Source organism: Jaculus jaculus, chromosome 7 (assembly GCF_020740685.1).
Source record: "Jaculus jaculus isolate mJacJac1 chromosome 7, mJacJac1.mat.Y.cur, whole genome shotgun sequence".
In the NCBI taxonomy this organism is placed as follows: domain Eukaryota; kingdom Metazoa; phylum Chordata; class Mammalia; order Rodentia; family Dipodidae; genus Jaculus; species Jaculus jaculus.
Genome location: NC_059108.1, coordinates 86,981,587 through 86,998,859, shown reverse-complemented (window position 1 = coordinate 86,998,859; position 17,273 = coordinate 86,981,587). Strand labels below are relative to the sequence as shown.

The 17,273-nt window shown below is 42.2% G+C and overlaps 1 protein-coding gene across 8 annotated transcripts in view; it reads left to right on the top strand.

The window, feature by feature from the left end:
• The first annotated feature begins 372 nt into the window (after positions 1-372).
• Ralgapa1 (Ral GTPase activating protein catalytic subunit alpha 1) overlaps positions 373-17,273 on the top strand; it is a 271,828-nt gene continuing 254,927 nt past the window's right edge. For all 8 annotated transcript variants that reach the window (XM_045155394.1, XM_045155393.1, XM_045155389.1 and 5 more), the window contains exon 1: positions 373-506. In XM_045155394.1, coding sequence (XP_045011329.1) covers positions 401-506 — 106 coding nt within the window. In that variant the 5' untranslated portion in view covers positions 373-400. The remainder of the gene's footprint in view (positions 507-17,273) is intronic.

Sequence of the window (17,273 nt, the reverse complement as noted above, 5' to 3'; positions counted from 1 at the left end):
TCCTGGCGTGTGCAGCGCTGGAGCTGCTACGGAAGCTTTCACCTTAAGGGGGCCTCAGGGAGAGCGCCGCGGAGCTGCAGCCGCCGGGAGCTCCTCGTCCGCGCCGCTGGGGTCCGGGGGGCCGCGGCCTGAGGCGGCGGCGTCGGCCCGTGCGCGCCTCCCTCACCCGCTCGGCGCCGGGCCCGACAGGGGATCCGCCATATTGGAGCCGGAGCCCCGGGTTCCGCGGCGCGGCGGCGGCGGCCTCCCCCGGGCGCGCGGGGCTGCGGAGTGAAGGAGCGGCCGGAGCTGAGTTCCCCGCCCACCCCGTCCTCCTCCTCGCCCTGCTCCGCGCGCCGCCGCCGCCGCCGCCGCCGCCGCCGCCGACCCGGCGCGGCCTGGAGCCCACTGTGGCGGCAGGATGTTCTCCAAGAAGCCGCACGGGGACGTGAAGAAGTCCACCCAGAAGGTGCTGGACACCAAGAAGGACGCGCTGACCCGCCTCAAGCACCTGCGCATCGTTATCGGTGAGCGGCGGCGGGGGCGGCCGCGGCCTGGGCGACCGGCCGGGCCTCCCGGCTCCCTCCCCGGCCCCCTCGCGACCCGGTGGGGCGAGCGGGACGAGCGCTGCCTGGGCGCGCCGGGGCGCAGATGGGGGAAAGGGACTGCCTGGCAGTTGGCACAAACTAATGACTTAAGGAACGCCAGGATGTCAGCATCCGAGTTCACGGTCTGAGCTCAGTGTTTAGAGATTAGTGTTACTCGAAAAACTTTCCTCTTTTGAGACACACGGTGTTTGTGGATAATGGTGTTTCTGGGACGCGTTTGCCGCGTGACTTCTACCATTCCCACCCAAGTGGAAAGAAAAGCGACATCCTCTCTCGAACAGTATCGTAGTTAACCTTTCAAGTTCTTTTTAGATTTTTGTTTGGCAGGTGAGGACGGGGAGGAAGCAGTTACACCTCTTTGGGAAGTGGGCGGTTCCCAAAGCTTGCGGGAAAGAACCCCGCCCTGCACCTAATGCACCTTGTGCTGCTTTGCTGCCATTTAGAAGGAAGGCTATAATTAATTGTAGAAAACAAAACAAGCGAGCCTTTCCTTTGCTTCTCGAGAATGGTACAGAATCCTTTTTACTTAAGATTTTTCTTACTGTTCGCTGCCTTCAACTCCTGTGTTGCTGAATACCGAACAGTCCTTTGAGTTTTGGATGTACTGCGAACAATTTTTTGGAGTCTTGGTCGTAGAATAGGTTGACAAGGGATGAACTAACACTTAGGGGAACTTTCTGATTCCGCACTTGGATTTTTTACAGATAAAGAAAAATTCGAGAAGGAAAGCTTGTCTGGGTTGGTACTTAGGCTAAAGACCGAACCGAGTTTGGAGCCCAAAAGCCCGAGTTCATTATCTAAAGCTGTCTGAGTGTTTTGGAAAGGGACGTATCTTTAATGATTGTCCTTTAACTCAGGGACATATCAAGCGTGTCGTTACTCATACCACCAGGATTCCACCAGGAATACCCAACATTTGTATGGTGTTTTGCTGTTTGCAAAGTGGTTTCACATAAATTATTCTAGTCAATCTCGGCATTACGTCTAGGAGTACAGGTAGTATTGCCTTTTTTTTTTTTTTTTTTGAGGTAGGGTCTCACTCTGGCCCATGCTGACCTGGAATTAACTATGTAGTCTCAGGGTGGCCTCTCACTCACAGCGATCCTCCTACCTCAGCCTGCTGAGTGCTGGGATTAAAGGCTTGTGCCACCACGCCTGACTTAGTATTGTCAATTTTATTATTTTTTTAACAAACAGTAAAGCTGAGGTTGTTTTCATCCAACTACAGGGAGGCTGAGTCAGAGCTGGAGGAGCCCAAATTTGTGTCTAGTTTGTTTCTCACTCTTCCTACATTTTTGACAGCTAATCCCCCCCCCCCCACACACACACCAAGGTAGGGTTTCCCTCTAGCCCAGGCTGACGTGGAACTCACTCTATAGTTCCAGGCAGGCCTGAGACTCACAGTGATCCTCCTACCTCTGCCTTCTGAGTGCTGGGATTCAAGATGTGTGCTACTATGCCTGGGTTATGGCAACTAATTTATATTTATTCCTGTGAAATTGTGAGAAAGCATGTAAATCCAGGTTACCAATACCAAAAGAAGGCCGGTTCTCTAGAAATTATGGTAGAGGTTGTTATCACTTTGTTTTCATTGAAGAAAAAGATTTGGCTGGAACAGATAAAGTCAACATGCATGCCGATGACGCATTACAAATAATGGCCGTTTGGAACTGGATGCTTAATGGAACTTGACATTTATTTGAGACATACTGTAAGTTGTATAAATAAAGAACTATAGCATTGAATTCCAGTGGCATGTTCAGATTTCCAAAAGTAAGTGCCTTGGTTGATTAAGTATTGTTTTTTGTGCATTTCTTTGTCATAGTTTATATATATAATATATAATTATATATTATATAATTATATATATATGTATGTATATATATATTTGTTTACTTGCAAGCAGAGGGGGGGAGGGAAGGAGGGGAATACAGAGAAGAGAGACAGAGAGAGTGGGCATGCCAGGGCCTCTGCCTACTGCAAACGAACTCCAGAAGCATGCTCCACTTTGTGCATCTGGCTTACGTGGGTACTGGAGAATCGAACTTGAGTTCTTAGCATTCACAAGCAAGTGCTTTAACTGCTAAACCATCTCTGTAGTCTGAGTTGTTGTTTTTTTCTATCTGGGAAATGGGTTCTATTAAGAAGTTACAGAGGGCTGGAAATGGCTTAGTGATTAAAGCACTGGCCTGTGAAGCCTACGGACTCAGGTTCAGTTCTCCAGAGTCCACATAAGCCAGATGCACATGGTGGTGCATGTGTCTGGAGTTTGTTTGCAGTGGCTAGAAACCCTGGTGTGTCCATTCTCTCTCCCTTTCTCTAAGTAAATAAAAATAATGTGTGTGTGTGTGTGTGTGTATACACACACACACACATATATAAAGAGAAGTCACAGAGGTCAGATTTTGTAGGATCTAGCTTTCTCAGGTTGAAAAGAAAGTATTTTGTTGCTGCTGTTGTTTTTTGAGGTAGGGTCTCACTGTAGCCCAGGCTGGAAATCACTATATAGTCTCAAGGTGGCCTTGAATTTATGGCAGTCCTCTTACCTCTGCCTCAGGAGTGCTGGGATTAAAGACATGTGCCACCATGCATGGCATAACTGCCATTATCTGGAGACAATTTTTTTAAAAATTTATTTATTTATGTTTAGAGACAGAGATAGAGGGTGAGAGAGACTGGGCACGCCAGGTCCTCTAGCCACTGCAAATGAACTCCAGACACACGTGCCACCATGTGCACATGGCTTACGTGGGACCTAGAGAATTGAACCTGGGTCCTTAGGTTTCATAGGCATGCATCTTAACTGCTAAACCATCTCTCCAGCCCTGGAGACAATTTTTTTTTTTACAACTGTGGGGAGCTGCTACTGACGTTCTAGTATGCTAGATGCTGCAAACATCTTACAATGGACAAGAAAATTTCTCATAATATCCTAAGTGTCAATTTTGAAAGCATGTCAGAAGCACAGAACAGGGCTGGGGAGATGACTTGGTAAAAGGTGCTTGCTTGTAAAGCCTTACAGCCCATGTTTGATTCCCCAGTACTCACAAAAAGCCAGATACAAAATATGGCACATGTGTCTGGAGTTTGTTTGCAGCAACAAGCTCTGGCATGCCCATTCTCTTCTCTCTCTCTCTCTCTCAAATAAATTGGAAAAAGAACACAGGATGAAAGCTGAACCTCACAATACCTTACTTTATGTTGGTCTCCTGCTACTTCATTGCTAGGGATTGAACCCATGGCCTCATGCGCTAGCAAGCTCTCTATATTCAAGCCTCAATGCTTGGTTTTAGTATATTGATTAAATTTCATAAAATGTTTTTCTTTTCTCCTTTTTTTTTTTTTTTTTTAAGGTAGGGTCTCACTCTAGCCCAGGCTGACCTGGAATTTACCATGTAGTCTCAGGTGGCCTTGAACTCATAGTGATCCTCCTATGCCTGCTTCCTGAATACTGGGGTTAAAGGTGTGTGTTACCACTCCTGGCCAAAGTGGTCTATTTTCAAATGGTTGCAGTTATTTGAAATAAGGTTAATATGATTTCTAAGAAGATAAGTGGGAGTAATGGAATGACAAAAGTCAAACAATGCTTACATTCAGAGGTTTGCCACTCTGGAATGTGATTTGTAGTGGAAGAGCCACTTAAATTCCCTTTTGGAAGCCAGATTTTTTTTGGTTTTCTTTTATTTTTTCGAGGTAGGGTCTCACTCTAGTCCAGGCTGACCTGGAACTCACTATGTAGTCTCAGGGTGGCCTTGAACTCACGGGGATCCACTTACCTCAGCCTTCCGAGTGCTGGGATTAAAGGCATGCGCCACCACACCCGGCTTGGAAGCCAGAGTTGTTTTTTTTTTTTGGTTTTTCGAGGTAGGGTTTCACTCTAGCCCAGGCTGACCTGGAATTCACTATGGAGTCTCAGGAACAAACTCAGCGATCCTCCTACCTCTGCCTCCTGAGTGCTGGGATTAAAGGTGTGTGCCACCACGCCGGGCGGAAGCCAGAGTTTTCAATAAGGTAAACATAATAAGATTAGTTTGCTGATTACAAAATCATATTGGATCAAATAAAGTGCTACTCACTTATAGGAGAATGCAATACATCCTCATTATATAAGAACATGGACAAAGTTTAAATATCTAGTGTAAGCCTTTTCTTGGCATGTGTTCCCATTCTAGGACAATTTCAGTCCAATTTATAAAGAATTTAGCTAGGCATATGGCACTTGTCTATAATCCCATCACTTGGGAGGCTGAGGTAGAAGAATTACCACAAGTTCAAGGCCATCCTGGGCTACCTAAGGAATACTAGGCCAGCCAGAGCTACACAGTAAGATCCAGCCTCAAAATAGCTTGCCTCTAATAGATTAGATTTAAACCTGATATTTATTGATATTATGTGTTTGATATGTAGGAACTAATGGATTTCCTTAAAGTAGAAAAAAAAAAAAAAAAAAAGGAAAAGCTTCTGCTGATTGCTAAAGCTTTGTGGTGTCCTTTATGCCCCCTCCCTTCCGCTTACCACTGGTGAGCAGCCATAGAATAATGATAGTAAGTTAGCCCTCTGAAAGTGACTGTGGCATTCTGGGCATGGTACTGAGATACTCACCACATGTTAGGGTGCTTCTACTTAAGAGTGCCCAAGGCAGAAGTTCAGTCCTTTTGAGTTAAGAACTTACTAAAGCTAAAAATGGATCATTCTTAGGTCATTCTTCCTAACAGCTTTATTGAAGTATATTTGTCAGCCAATAAAATTGTACATATTTAATATTTACAGTGATTTTTGACACAGGCATAACTCATGAAACCATCGTAACAGTCAACATTAAAATTATGCAGGCAATCAAGAAAAATGCGGGGATGGGCTTCTAATTAAAGCATACTCCTAGCATTCACAAAGTGTTCATAAGAAAACAGAAAAACAATCCTTTAATTCCACCACTCAGAGGTAGGAGAATCGACATGAGTTTGATGCCATTCTGAGACTACAGAGTGAGTACAGGGTCAGTTTGGGCTAGAGTGAGACCCTACCTCGAGAAAACAACCACAACAAAAACAAACAGGAAAAACAAGAAAGAATAACAGCCAGATGCATAAAATAATGAATATGTTTATGACTTCCCAAAGTTTTCTCTTACCCCTTTTCCCTCCACTTCCACTTGTGTTCTCCCCTTCCCCAAGCAACCACTAATCTGTTCTCATTGTAGTGTGCATTTCCTAGTTTTATGTAGGTAGAATTATGTAGCATATAAATGAAATGATACTATACAGTGTTTATTATTTTTTTTTTTGTTTACTTTTTTTGGTTTTGTTTTTTCAAGGTAGGGAATCACTCTAGCTCAGGCTGACCTGGAATTCATTAGGTAGTCTCAGGGTGGCCTCAAACTCACAGTGATCCTCCTACCTCTGCCTCCCAAATGTTGGGATTAAAAGTGTGTGCCACCATACCCAGCTCCTGGTTTAGTTTTTCTTACTCAATCTCATTCTTTTCCATCTATCTGTTGATTAACATGTGGGTTGTTTGGGACTATTGGAAGTTAAGCTGCCAGTAAGAGTTCTAGTATAGACATGTACTTAGTTTTCCAGGGATAAATACCTAGGAGTGGAATGGCTGGATCATATGGCAGTGGCACATTTAACATGCATATTTTTTTTTTTTTAATATTTTATTTATTTATTTATTTGAGAGCGACAGACACAGAGAGAAAGACAGATAGAGGGAGAGAGAGAGAATGGGCGCGCCAGGGCCTCCAGCCTCTGCAAACAAACTCCAGACGCGTGTGCCCCCTTGTGCATCTGGCTAACGTGGGACCTGGGGAACCGAGCCTCGAACCGGGGTCCTTAGGCTTCACAGGCAAGCGCTTAACCGCTAAGCCATCTCTCCAGCCCCGAACATGCATATTTTTTAAGACTGTATTTATTTATTTTCAAGGAGAGAGAGAGGAAGGGAGGGAGGGAGGGAGGGAGGATATGAGCATGTGCATGTGGAGGCCAGAGGTTGACATTGGGTGTCTTCTTGGATTGCTGTCCTACTTGTACCCAGCCAGAGCTCATGAATTATGCTCAGATAGCTAGCTTTCTTGCCCCTGGGATCCCCTGCTTAGTGTTTCTGCCTCCCAAGAACTGGATTTACAGGAACATTGCCACACCCACCCAGCATTTACATGGTTCTGGGGCTCTGAACTCCCACCCTCATGCTTGGGCAGCAAGCACTTTATCCATTGAGCTGTCTCTCCAGCTCTGAATATAAGTATATATACTTGATTTGTCAAGATTCTTTTCCCCATGTTTTGGGTTGTCTTTTCATTCTCTTAACATTATTTTTTAATTTTTAATATTTTACATTTATTTATTTTACATTTATTTATTTGACAGAGAAAGAGGGAGAGAGAGAATGGGTGTGCCAGGGCCTCCAGCCACTGCAGATGAACCCCAGATGTGTGTGGCCGCCCCCCCCCCCCCATGCATCTGGCCAATATGGGTCCTGGTAAATCGAACCTCAGTCCTTTGGCTTTGCAGGCAAATGCCTTAACTAATGCTAAGCCATCCCTCCAGCCCAACATTATTTTTTAAAATCTTAGAAAGAGGAAAGGTTTATTTTGCTTAATTTTGATTATATCTGGCAGAGAATTAGTTCATTTGCAGAGTGTCTTTATATATCTTTATATATCACATTTCTTTTATGATTGTTTATGATGTTATTTAAAATCTTTGCCTAACTCATGATCATGAAGATTTTCTTTTATGCTTCTAAATGTGTAACTCTTTGAAGTCTTCTTTAGGTCTGTGATCCATCTTTAATTTACTTTGTTTTGTAAATAATGGTATAAAGTAAGTTGTAGTTTTATTTATTCTTTGTGTATAATGCCCAGTTCCAGGTCCAGTTTTTGAAAGAATGCTACTTTACTGAATTGCCCTTGTGTTTTTGTTAAAACCTGATTTTATATATATGTAAAGGCCTGCTTCTGCACTCTCTTTTATTCTAGTGAACCATTTATCTGTGCTGGTGCCTGTTAGGTCAGGACAAAATGGAGTCACCAAGGACAGCAGGAGGGCAACAGAGACACAAGGAAGTGGGTCATCCACATTTCTCAAGGAACCACCCAGCCATTATCCCTTTCTTGCCCAGCAATGCCCCAGTTCTAGGTTACCTGCCCTCTCATCTCTCAGGTCTGATCACTTCTGGTCTCACACCCTATGGCTGATATAAAGAACAAAGGAGTGCCTTACCTTCCTCACCTTCCCCCAACTGAAGAGCTCTATGTAGTGCCCTATCTGTAATCTCAAAGTTGACTGCTCTGCTCTTGAGAGTCAGTCGTGGCAGCTTATGTTTTTCCCGAATAAAAGCTTCCATCTTTGCTTTAGAGTGGCCTCAGTGGTCTTGGTCACACCTTACAGTGCTGGTGCTACAATATTTTGATTTTTTTTTTTTTTTTTTTGGTTTTTCAAGGTAGGGTCTTACTCTGGACCAGGTTGACCTGGAACTCACTATGTAGTCTCAGGGTGGCCTCGAACTCATGACGATCCTCCTACCTCTGCCTCCCGAGTGCTGGGGTTAAAGGCGTGCACCACCACGCCCGGCGATTTTTTTTTTTTAATTTTTATTAGCATTTTCCATGATTACAAAAAAAATCCCATGGTAATTCCCTCCCTCCCCCCCACACTTTCCCCTTTGAAATATTTTGATTATTGTAACTAAAATAAATCTTGAAATCTAGTGTTGTCTCTCCAGCTTTTTTGTTCTTCAGAGGTACTCTCTTTTTCATTGTTTATTAACATTTCCATGGGATTTTTAAATTCATATGGTGAGGTAGCATATGCTGGAGCAGCCTGAACACTTGAGCCTCCTACTTCTAGACCAGCCCAGCAACATAGTGAGATCATCTAAAAAGAAAAAAATTAAAAAGAGGGCTGGAGGAATGGCTTACTAGTTAAGGCACTTGCTTGCAAAGTCAAAGGACCCAGGTTCAATTCTCCAGTACCCATGTAAGCCAGATACACAAGGTGGCACATGAGCCTGGAGTTTGTTTGCAGGGACCGGAGGCCCTAGTGTGCCCATTCTCTCTCTCCCTCTTTCTATCAAGCAAATAAAAAATAAAAATAAAATTAAAAAATTTAGAAAATTAAAAAGATTAGCTTGTCAATGTCTAAACAATAGGAAAGCTGTTGGGGTTTTGACTGGGGTTATGTTGAAATCTGGAAATATTTGGAGACAATATTGAATACGCTTCAGTCATGAACAAAATGTATTCCTCCATTTAAGACTTCTTTAACATCTTTCAGTAGTGTTTTGGTTTTCAGTGTCTTTTGTCAGACTTAACCCCCAAATGGAGAGTCTTAGGAAGCTTTCATTAAATGGTTTCTTCATATTTTTTTTAAAATTTATTTGAGAGTGACAGACACAGAGAGAAAGACAGATAGAGGGAGAGAGAGATAATGGTCATGCCAGGGCTTCCAGCCTCTGCAAACGAGCTCTAGACACGTGCATCCCCTTGTGCATCTGGCTAACGTGGGACCTGGGGAACCAAGCCTCGAACTGGGATCCTTAGGCTTTACAGGCAAGCACTTAACCGCTAAGCCATCTCTCCAGTCCCATATTTTCTTCTGTTTGTAATTATTATAAGGAAAATATTGGTCTTTGTATGGTGAGTTTGTATTCTACCATCTTGCTAAATTCATTTAGTCTTTTTCTAATTTGCAAAAATATTTTATTTGTTTAAGAGAGAGAGAGGAGAGAATGGGTGCACCAGTGCATGTAGCCACTGCAAATGAACTCCAGCCACATGTGCCATCTTGTGCATCTGGCTTTACATGGGTACTGGGGGATTAAACCTGAGTCCTTTGGTTTGCAGGCAGGCGCCTTAACCACTAAGCCATTTCTCCAGCCCTAAATATTTTTATTTATTTGCAAGAAGAGAGAGAGAGGGGGGGGGGAGAGAAAGAGAATGAGCGTGGGAGCGAGTGAACGCAAGCAAGCAAGCTAGCCAGAGTGAGTGCCAGAGAGAGCATGCCAGCGCCTCTAGCTGCTGCAAAGGAACTCTAGGTGCATGTGCCACTTTGTGCATCCAGTTTTACATAGGTATTGGGGAATTGAACCCAGGTTGTGAGGCTTTGCAGGCAAGTATCTTAACTGCTGAGTTAGCTGTCCAGACCTGCTTCATGCATTTTAAAGCTCTGTTGTCATCGTTGTAGTCTTTCTTCTTCTTCCTTCTTCTTTCTTCCTCCTCCTCCTCCTTCCTTCTTCTTTTTCTTCTTACTTATTTATTTATTTTTTATTTTAGAGAAAGTGAGATAGAATTGTTGTGCCAGGGCCTCAGCCACTGCAATTGAACTCCAGATGTTTTCACCACCGAGTGGACATGTGCATCCTTGCACTTGCCTCATCAGTGTGCATCTGACTTATGTTGGATCTGGAGAGTCAAACATGGGTCCTTAGCCTTCACAGGCAAGCACCTTAACTGCTAAACCATCTCTCCAGCTAAAGCTCTGTGTTAATATTCTGTTTTGTGAATTGCTTCTTGGTCTTATGGCTAAGATAACATTTAGGTTTATGGATCACCCCTCCCCACCTCCCCCAGCTCAGGCTGACCTGGAATTCATTATGTAGTCTCAGGCTGGTCTCAAATTCACAGCAATCCTCCTACCTCTGCCTCCCAAGTGCTGGGATTAAAGGCATGTGCTACCACACCTGTTTTTCCCCCCTTTCTTCTTTTTTGTTATTATTATTTTTCCGAGTAGGGTTTCACTCTAGCCCAGGATCACCTGAAATTCACTATGTAGTCTCAAGGTGGCCTCGAACTCACAGCGATCCTCCTTCCTCTGCCTCCCAAGTGCTGGGATTAAAGGCGTGTGCCACCCCACACCTGTTCTCCCCCCTTTTTCTTCTTTTTTTTTTTTTTGAGAAAGAGAGAGTTTTTCTATCTTGCCCAGGCTGGTCTTGAATTCCTGGACTCAGGTAATTCTGTCTCAGCCTCTCAAGGACCTGGTATTATATGGAACTTTAAAAAAAAAAAATTATTTTTTTATTTGAGAGTGACAGACACAGATAGAGGGAGAGAGAGAGAATGGGCGCGCCAGGGCTTCCAGCCTCTGCAAACGAACTCCAGATGCGTGTGCACCCTTGTGCATCTGGCTAACGTGGGACCTGGGGAACCGAGCCTCAAACCGGGGTCCTTAGGCTTCACAGGCAAGCGCTTAACCGCTAAGCCATCTCTCCAGCCCAGGATCTGGTATTATAGAAGTGAGCCACCATTATAAAATTTTGGTAGTTTGACCCCTGCATCATTATAGGATGGCCTCTTTATCCTTGGTAATAGTCTTTGCTTTGGAATCTATTGTGACATTTATATAGCCATTTTTGTTTCATCTGATTAGCATTGTAGGATACATGTGGTTAGGTTTGAGACAGTCATCTTGCTTTCTATTTGGCCTATCTCTTCTTAGTCCCTGTCTTCACCGTCCCTCACTGCTGGATTAGTTGAGTAACTTTTATGATTTTACTTTACCTCCTTAGTAGGTTTATCAGCTCTAATCTGTTTTGTTTTAGTGATAGCTTTGTGATCATGTGTTTTTAACTTATTAGAGTCTATACCTGTAAGTGATATTATACAACAAGAGACTTCCATTTCTAAATATTATTTATTTATTTATTTGAGCGAGAGAGAGAGCGAGAGCGAGAGAGAGAATATGTGTGTGCCAGGGCCTCCAGCCACTGCAAACGAACTCCAGATGCATGCACCACCTTGTGTAGAATCTGACTTATGTGGATACTTGGGAATTGAACCTAGGTCCTTTGGCTTTGTAGGCAAGCGCCTTAACCTCTATTCCATTTCTTCAGCCCAAGACTTCCATTTCTCACTGAGCCTTTTACTTTTGTATAGATTTTATCTGTGCAAACTATTGGTCCTATGTTTGTTATTTCATTTAAACAGATCTTAAGATTTTATATGATAGAAAGTTAATATTAATACATTTATTTAGTACTGTGGTAGTTTGAATGGAGACATACATAGACTCAGGTGGTTTTTTAAATTTTTTTTAATTAAAGCTTATAACTTGGATTTCCAGCTGTTTGGCTGGAAGAGGTGTCACTGGGGTGGATCTGTTTCTAGGCCAAAGGTGTGCAGAGCCAACTAAGCTCTGCCTAGGTCCCAGCTGCTTGCTGTTTTTTGGTGTGTGTGCAGGTGCTAGTGTTTTGCTTGCTGCATTTTTTTTCTGTCTGTTTGCATGTATGGAAGCAGTTTCTTCCACCACTGAGGGAACTTCCCTCCTGGATCTGTAAGCTTGTAATGAACCTCTTCTTACCATAAACTGTGCCTGATTTGGATGTTCCTTCCTGCAGTGATTACAACAAGTACCATTTTTAGTACTGTTCATTGCTTTGCATAGATACTATATTTATCTGGCATACATTTTTTTTTTTTTTTTTTGAGGTAGGGTCTCACTGTGGCTCAGGCTGACCTGGAATTCACTATGTAGTGTCAGGGTGGCCTCGAACTCATAGCGATCCTTCTACTTCTGCCTCCCAAGTGCTGGGATTAAAGGCATGTGCCACCATGCCTATCTGGCATATTTTTATTTGTGCTTGAAAAACTAGCATTTTCTTGTTGGGATTATTTGTTAGTGAAAGACCCTTTTTTAACATTTCATATTTATTTATTTGAAAAAGAGAAAGAGGAAGAATGTTGGCATACCAGGGCCTCTAGCTACTACAAACAAACTCCAGACTCATGCACCACCTTGTGCATCTGGCTTATGTGTGTCCTGGGGAATCGAACCTGAGTCCTTTGGCTTTGCAGACAAGTGCCTTAACTGCTAAGCCATCTCTTCAACTCCCTTTCTTTTATATGTAAGTCACTGCCTTTGTTGTCGAAAGGTATTTTTGCTGTTTAGATTCTAGGCTTATGTTTTTTTAATTTTTTTTTGTTTTATTTATTTATTTGAGAGCAACAGAGAGAAAGAGGCAGAGAGAGAGATAGACAATGGGCGTGCCAGGGCCTCTAGCCCCTGCAAACGAACTCCAGATGCATGTGCCCCCTTGTGCATCTGGCTAATGTGGGTACTGGGGAATTGAGCCTTGAACCGGGGTCCTTAGGCTTCACAGGCAAGCGCTTAACTGCTAAGCTATCTCTCCAGCCCTAGGCTTATGTTTTTGTTTTGTTTTTTTGTTTTCTTTTTTCTTTTTAATGAGCACACCAGGACCTCTAGCCACTGTAAATGAACTCCAGACACATGTCCCACCTTGTGCATCTGGCTTATGGCTTCATAGGCACACGTCTTAACCACTAAGTTATCTCTCTAGCCCTAGGTTTATGTTTTGTTTTTTTTTATTCCACTGTTGTCTTGCTTGCATGTTTTGGATAAGTCTTCTATCACTTAGTATCTTACTCTGTAGCATATCATTTTTTTCCTGTGGTGGCTTTTAAGATTTTTTTCTTCATTATTGGTTGTGAGCAATTCAGTTATTTTCATATTTCTTTTCTAATATATTTTATTTATTTATTTATTTGAGAGATAGAAAGAGAGGGGAAAGAGAGAGAAAGAGAGAGAATGGGTACACCAGGGCCTCTAGCCCTGCAAACAAACTGCAGTTTCTTGTGCCACCTTGTGCATCTGCTTACGTGGGTCCTGGATTATCAAACCGGGATCCTTTGGCTTGCAGGCAAATGCCTCAACTGCTAAGCCATGTCTCCAGCCCTATATTCATATTTCTTGACTTGAAATTCATCAAGCTTCTTGGATTTGTAGATTTACAGTTTTCATTAAATTTGGAAAAAATTTGGCCATTATTTTCTCACCTATCTTCCCTCCCTTTTAGAACGTCATTTGTTAGTATATTAGAAGGTTAAATAGTGTATTGGAAAGTCTCTTTGCTCACTAATACCATTTGGGAGTTTTTTTTCTGTTTTATTTTGTATTGTTTCTGTTGTTGGCTTACTAGTCTTCTGCTACATACAAAAATGTGTTTTTTAATACATAATCGGTATTATTATTATCATTTTTTAAAAAAATTAGCTTATGAGCCAGGTGTCATGGTGCATGCCGCCAACACTTGGGAGACAGAAATAGTAGGATCATTGTGAGTTCGAGGCTACTCTGAGACAACTTAGAAGAATTCTAGGTCAGACTGGGTAGAGAAAGACCCTACCTCACTATATGAAATACCAGGTTTCCTTAAGGCATTTTCATGCACTTTTTTTTGTTGGTTGGTTCTCTTGCCTTTTTCCCTGCTCCCCTTTCTCCATTGTTTCCTTTGCCCTCAGAATTCTCACTTCCACTTGAGTATATCATGTGTTCTCTTGCCTTCCCCATCCGTAGAATGCTTCTATAATGCTTCTTTTCTCTAGTACCTTGGGCACTTTTTTTTTTTTTTAAATTTATTTATTTATTTGAGAGCAACAGACACAGCGAGAAAGACAGATAGAGGAAGAGAGAGAGAATGGGTGCGCCAGGGCTTCCAGCCTCTGCAAATGAACTCCAGACGCGTGCACCCCCTTGTGCATCTGGCTAACGTGGAACCTGGGGAACCAAGCCTCGAACCAGGGTCCTTAGGCTTCACAGGCAAGCGCTTAACCGCTAAGCCATCTCTCCAGCCCACCTTGGGCACTTTTCTAGTTTCCTGGCCTTTACATAGGTCTGCATTTTGCTTGTTTGTTTAACAAGGTCTTGCTGTGTTATCCAGGCTGGCCTCCAACTCATGGACTCAAGTGATCCTACTGCACCTGGAGTTTTAAAAAACATACAGGGCTGGAGAGATTGTTCAGTGGTTAAAGGCACTTGTTTGCAAAACCTGCTGGTCTTGGTTTCATTACCTAGGACCCATGTAAAGCCAAATGCTTTAGGTGGCACATGCATCTGGAGTTTGTTTGCAGGGGTAGATGGCCCAGGTGTGCCCATACTCACTCAGTCTCTGCCTCCCTCTCAAATAAACAAAAATATTTAAAAATATAAGAATATACATATATTTATATGTCCTCTTATTTTTTGACTATGTAGACTACATTAAAATAATTGAATGTGCTTCTCTGATCATTTTAACATCTTTAAAATTTTTTAATTAAAAATATTTATTTGAGAAAGGGGGGGTCAGAGGAAGAGAGAGAGAGAGAGAGAAAGGGCACACCAGGGCCTCGTAAGCCACTACAAACGAACTCCAGATGCATGTGCCACCTTGTGCATCTGGCTTTACGTGGGTACTGGGGAATTGAACCTGGGTCCTTTGGCTTTGCTGCCAAGTGCCATAACCACTAAGCAATCTCCCCAGCCCCTAACATATATTTTTTCTTTTTCAAATAGGGTCTTGCTTTAGCCCAATCTGACCTAGAATTCACTATGTAGTCTCAGGCTGGCCTCAACTCAGAGTGATTTTCCTACCTCTTCCTCCTGAGTGCTGGGATTAAAGGTGTGTGCCACCATGTCTGGCTTATTTATTTATTTATTTTTTTATTTTGTACTGGTTTCAGCTGGTCATTCTTCTATGTGTTCTTGGTAATCTTTGGATATCTTGATATAGTTTTACATTTTAGGTTCTGGATTTTTTAAAAAATTTAATTTGTTTGTAAGTAGAGAGAGAGAATGTGAGGGTGAGAGAGCAAGTGATAGAAAGGGAGAGAATATGGGCATGCCAGGCCCTCTTGCCCCTCCACACAAACTCTAGATACATGTGCCACTTTGTGCATCTGGCTTTACATGGGCACTCGGGAATTGAACCTGGAGATGGCAGGCTTTGGTAGCAACACCTTTATCATCTCTTCAGCCTGGTTCTGGGCATTTAAAATTTTTATTTATTTATTTGAGAGAGAGAAAGAATGACAATAGGCATGCCTCCTACCACTGCAAACAAATTCCAGATTCATATGCCACTTTGTCCATTTGGCTTTACATGGGTATTGGGGAATCGAACTAGGGCCAGCAGACTTTGCAAGCACATGCCCTTAACCAGTGAGTCATCTCCCAGCCTGGTTCTGGATGTTTTTGTATTTGTATAGATTTCTGAGCTTGCTATTTGGAATGTAATTCAATTGAGTATTATTTTGATTATTATTATTATTATTATTATTTTTTTTTTTTTGGTTTTTCGAGGTAGGGTCTTACTCTAGCCCAGGCTGACCTGGAATTCACTGTCATTTAAGGGTGGCCTCGAACTAGTGATCCTCCTACCTGTGCCTCCCAAGTGCTGGGATTAAAGGCGTGTGCCACCACGCCTTGTTTAGGAATTTCATTTTTAAAATATTAATTTAGTTCTTTGGAATAGATATAATTAATGTGATGCTTAGCCTTTTAAAATGCTGTTATTATTATTATTATTAATGAGAGAGAGAAAGATGATGGGCATGCCAGGGCCTTAGCCACTGCAGACAAACTCCAGACATGTGCGCCACCTTGTGCATATGCACCACCTGTGCGCATGCATCACCTTGTGCATCTGGCTTATGTGGGTTCTGGGGAGTTGAACCTGGGTCCTTAAGCTTTGCAGGCAATTGCATTAACTGCTATGCCATCTTTTTTATCCCTGATGCTTATAGTTCTAATCTGTTTTGCTTTTCTTATGTCTTGGTTAGTTTCATTACAAGTCTACCATGACCACTAAGTTCTCATTAAGTTTAGCAATCTTTTCCTTGGTGCTTTGTCTAAATGTCTTGAATTTCCTGGATGCTCAGTTCCATTTTCTCAATTCATGGAGCAGTTGACTGGATTAGTTATAGAGCACGTCTTATTTGTTTACAATGTCTTCTCTCTAGATGTCCTCACCTGCTTGAAATGCATGAAGTAGGAAAAACATGATACATAAGCAATAGCAGTTTTCTAGATATTTGATAAAAGATGCTAATATAGGCCCTCTTACATCAAACTAAAGTGGCCTCATGTAAAAAACGTTAGTCTTCATTTTTTACTCTCTCTCTCTCTCTGTACATATTTTAAATTTAATATTCATTTATTTGCAAGGAGAGGGTGAGAAAGTATGAATGAGAAACAGCACTACAGGGTCTCCTACCACTGCAAATGAACTCCAGATGCATGCATTTTTTTGTGCATCTGGCTTTAAATGGGTACTGAGGAATTGGACCTGGAGCATCAGGTTTTGCAAGGAAGCACCTTTAACTGCTGAGTCATTTCTCTGGCCCTTATATATTTTTTTTCTGATTTTTAAAAAATTATTTCTTTGAGAGAGAAAGAGGTCAATAAAGAGAAATAACTAAATAAATGTATTTAAAATTTTTATTTTTATTTATTTATTGGAGAGAGAGAGAGAGAAGAAAGAGAGAGAAGCAGGTAGAGAATGGGTGAGCCAGGTCCTCCAGCTAGTTACTGCAAATGAACTCCAGATGCATGCGCCATCTTGTGCATCTGAGTTTTGTAGGTCCTGGGGAATCAAAGGTCCATTGGCTTTGCAGGCAAGTGCCTTAATTGCTAAGCCATCTTTCCAGCCCAATAATTTTTTTTAAAAAAGAAAAAAGAAACAAAAGTAATAAAACAAAAAGTAAAAATCAAAATAGAAATACTTAAGGGCTGACACTAATATTTTATATTTATTGCATACTATATATATTAAATGCTATATATTTATTAAATAAGTAACTTGACAGTGATGTACATTATCTTGGAATAGATTTGGCTAAAGATGGGTGTGTGTGTGAGCTGTAACCTATCTGTAAAAATGAGCTAATTTGATATATTTTAAGGTTTTGTTAAG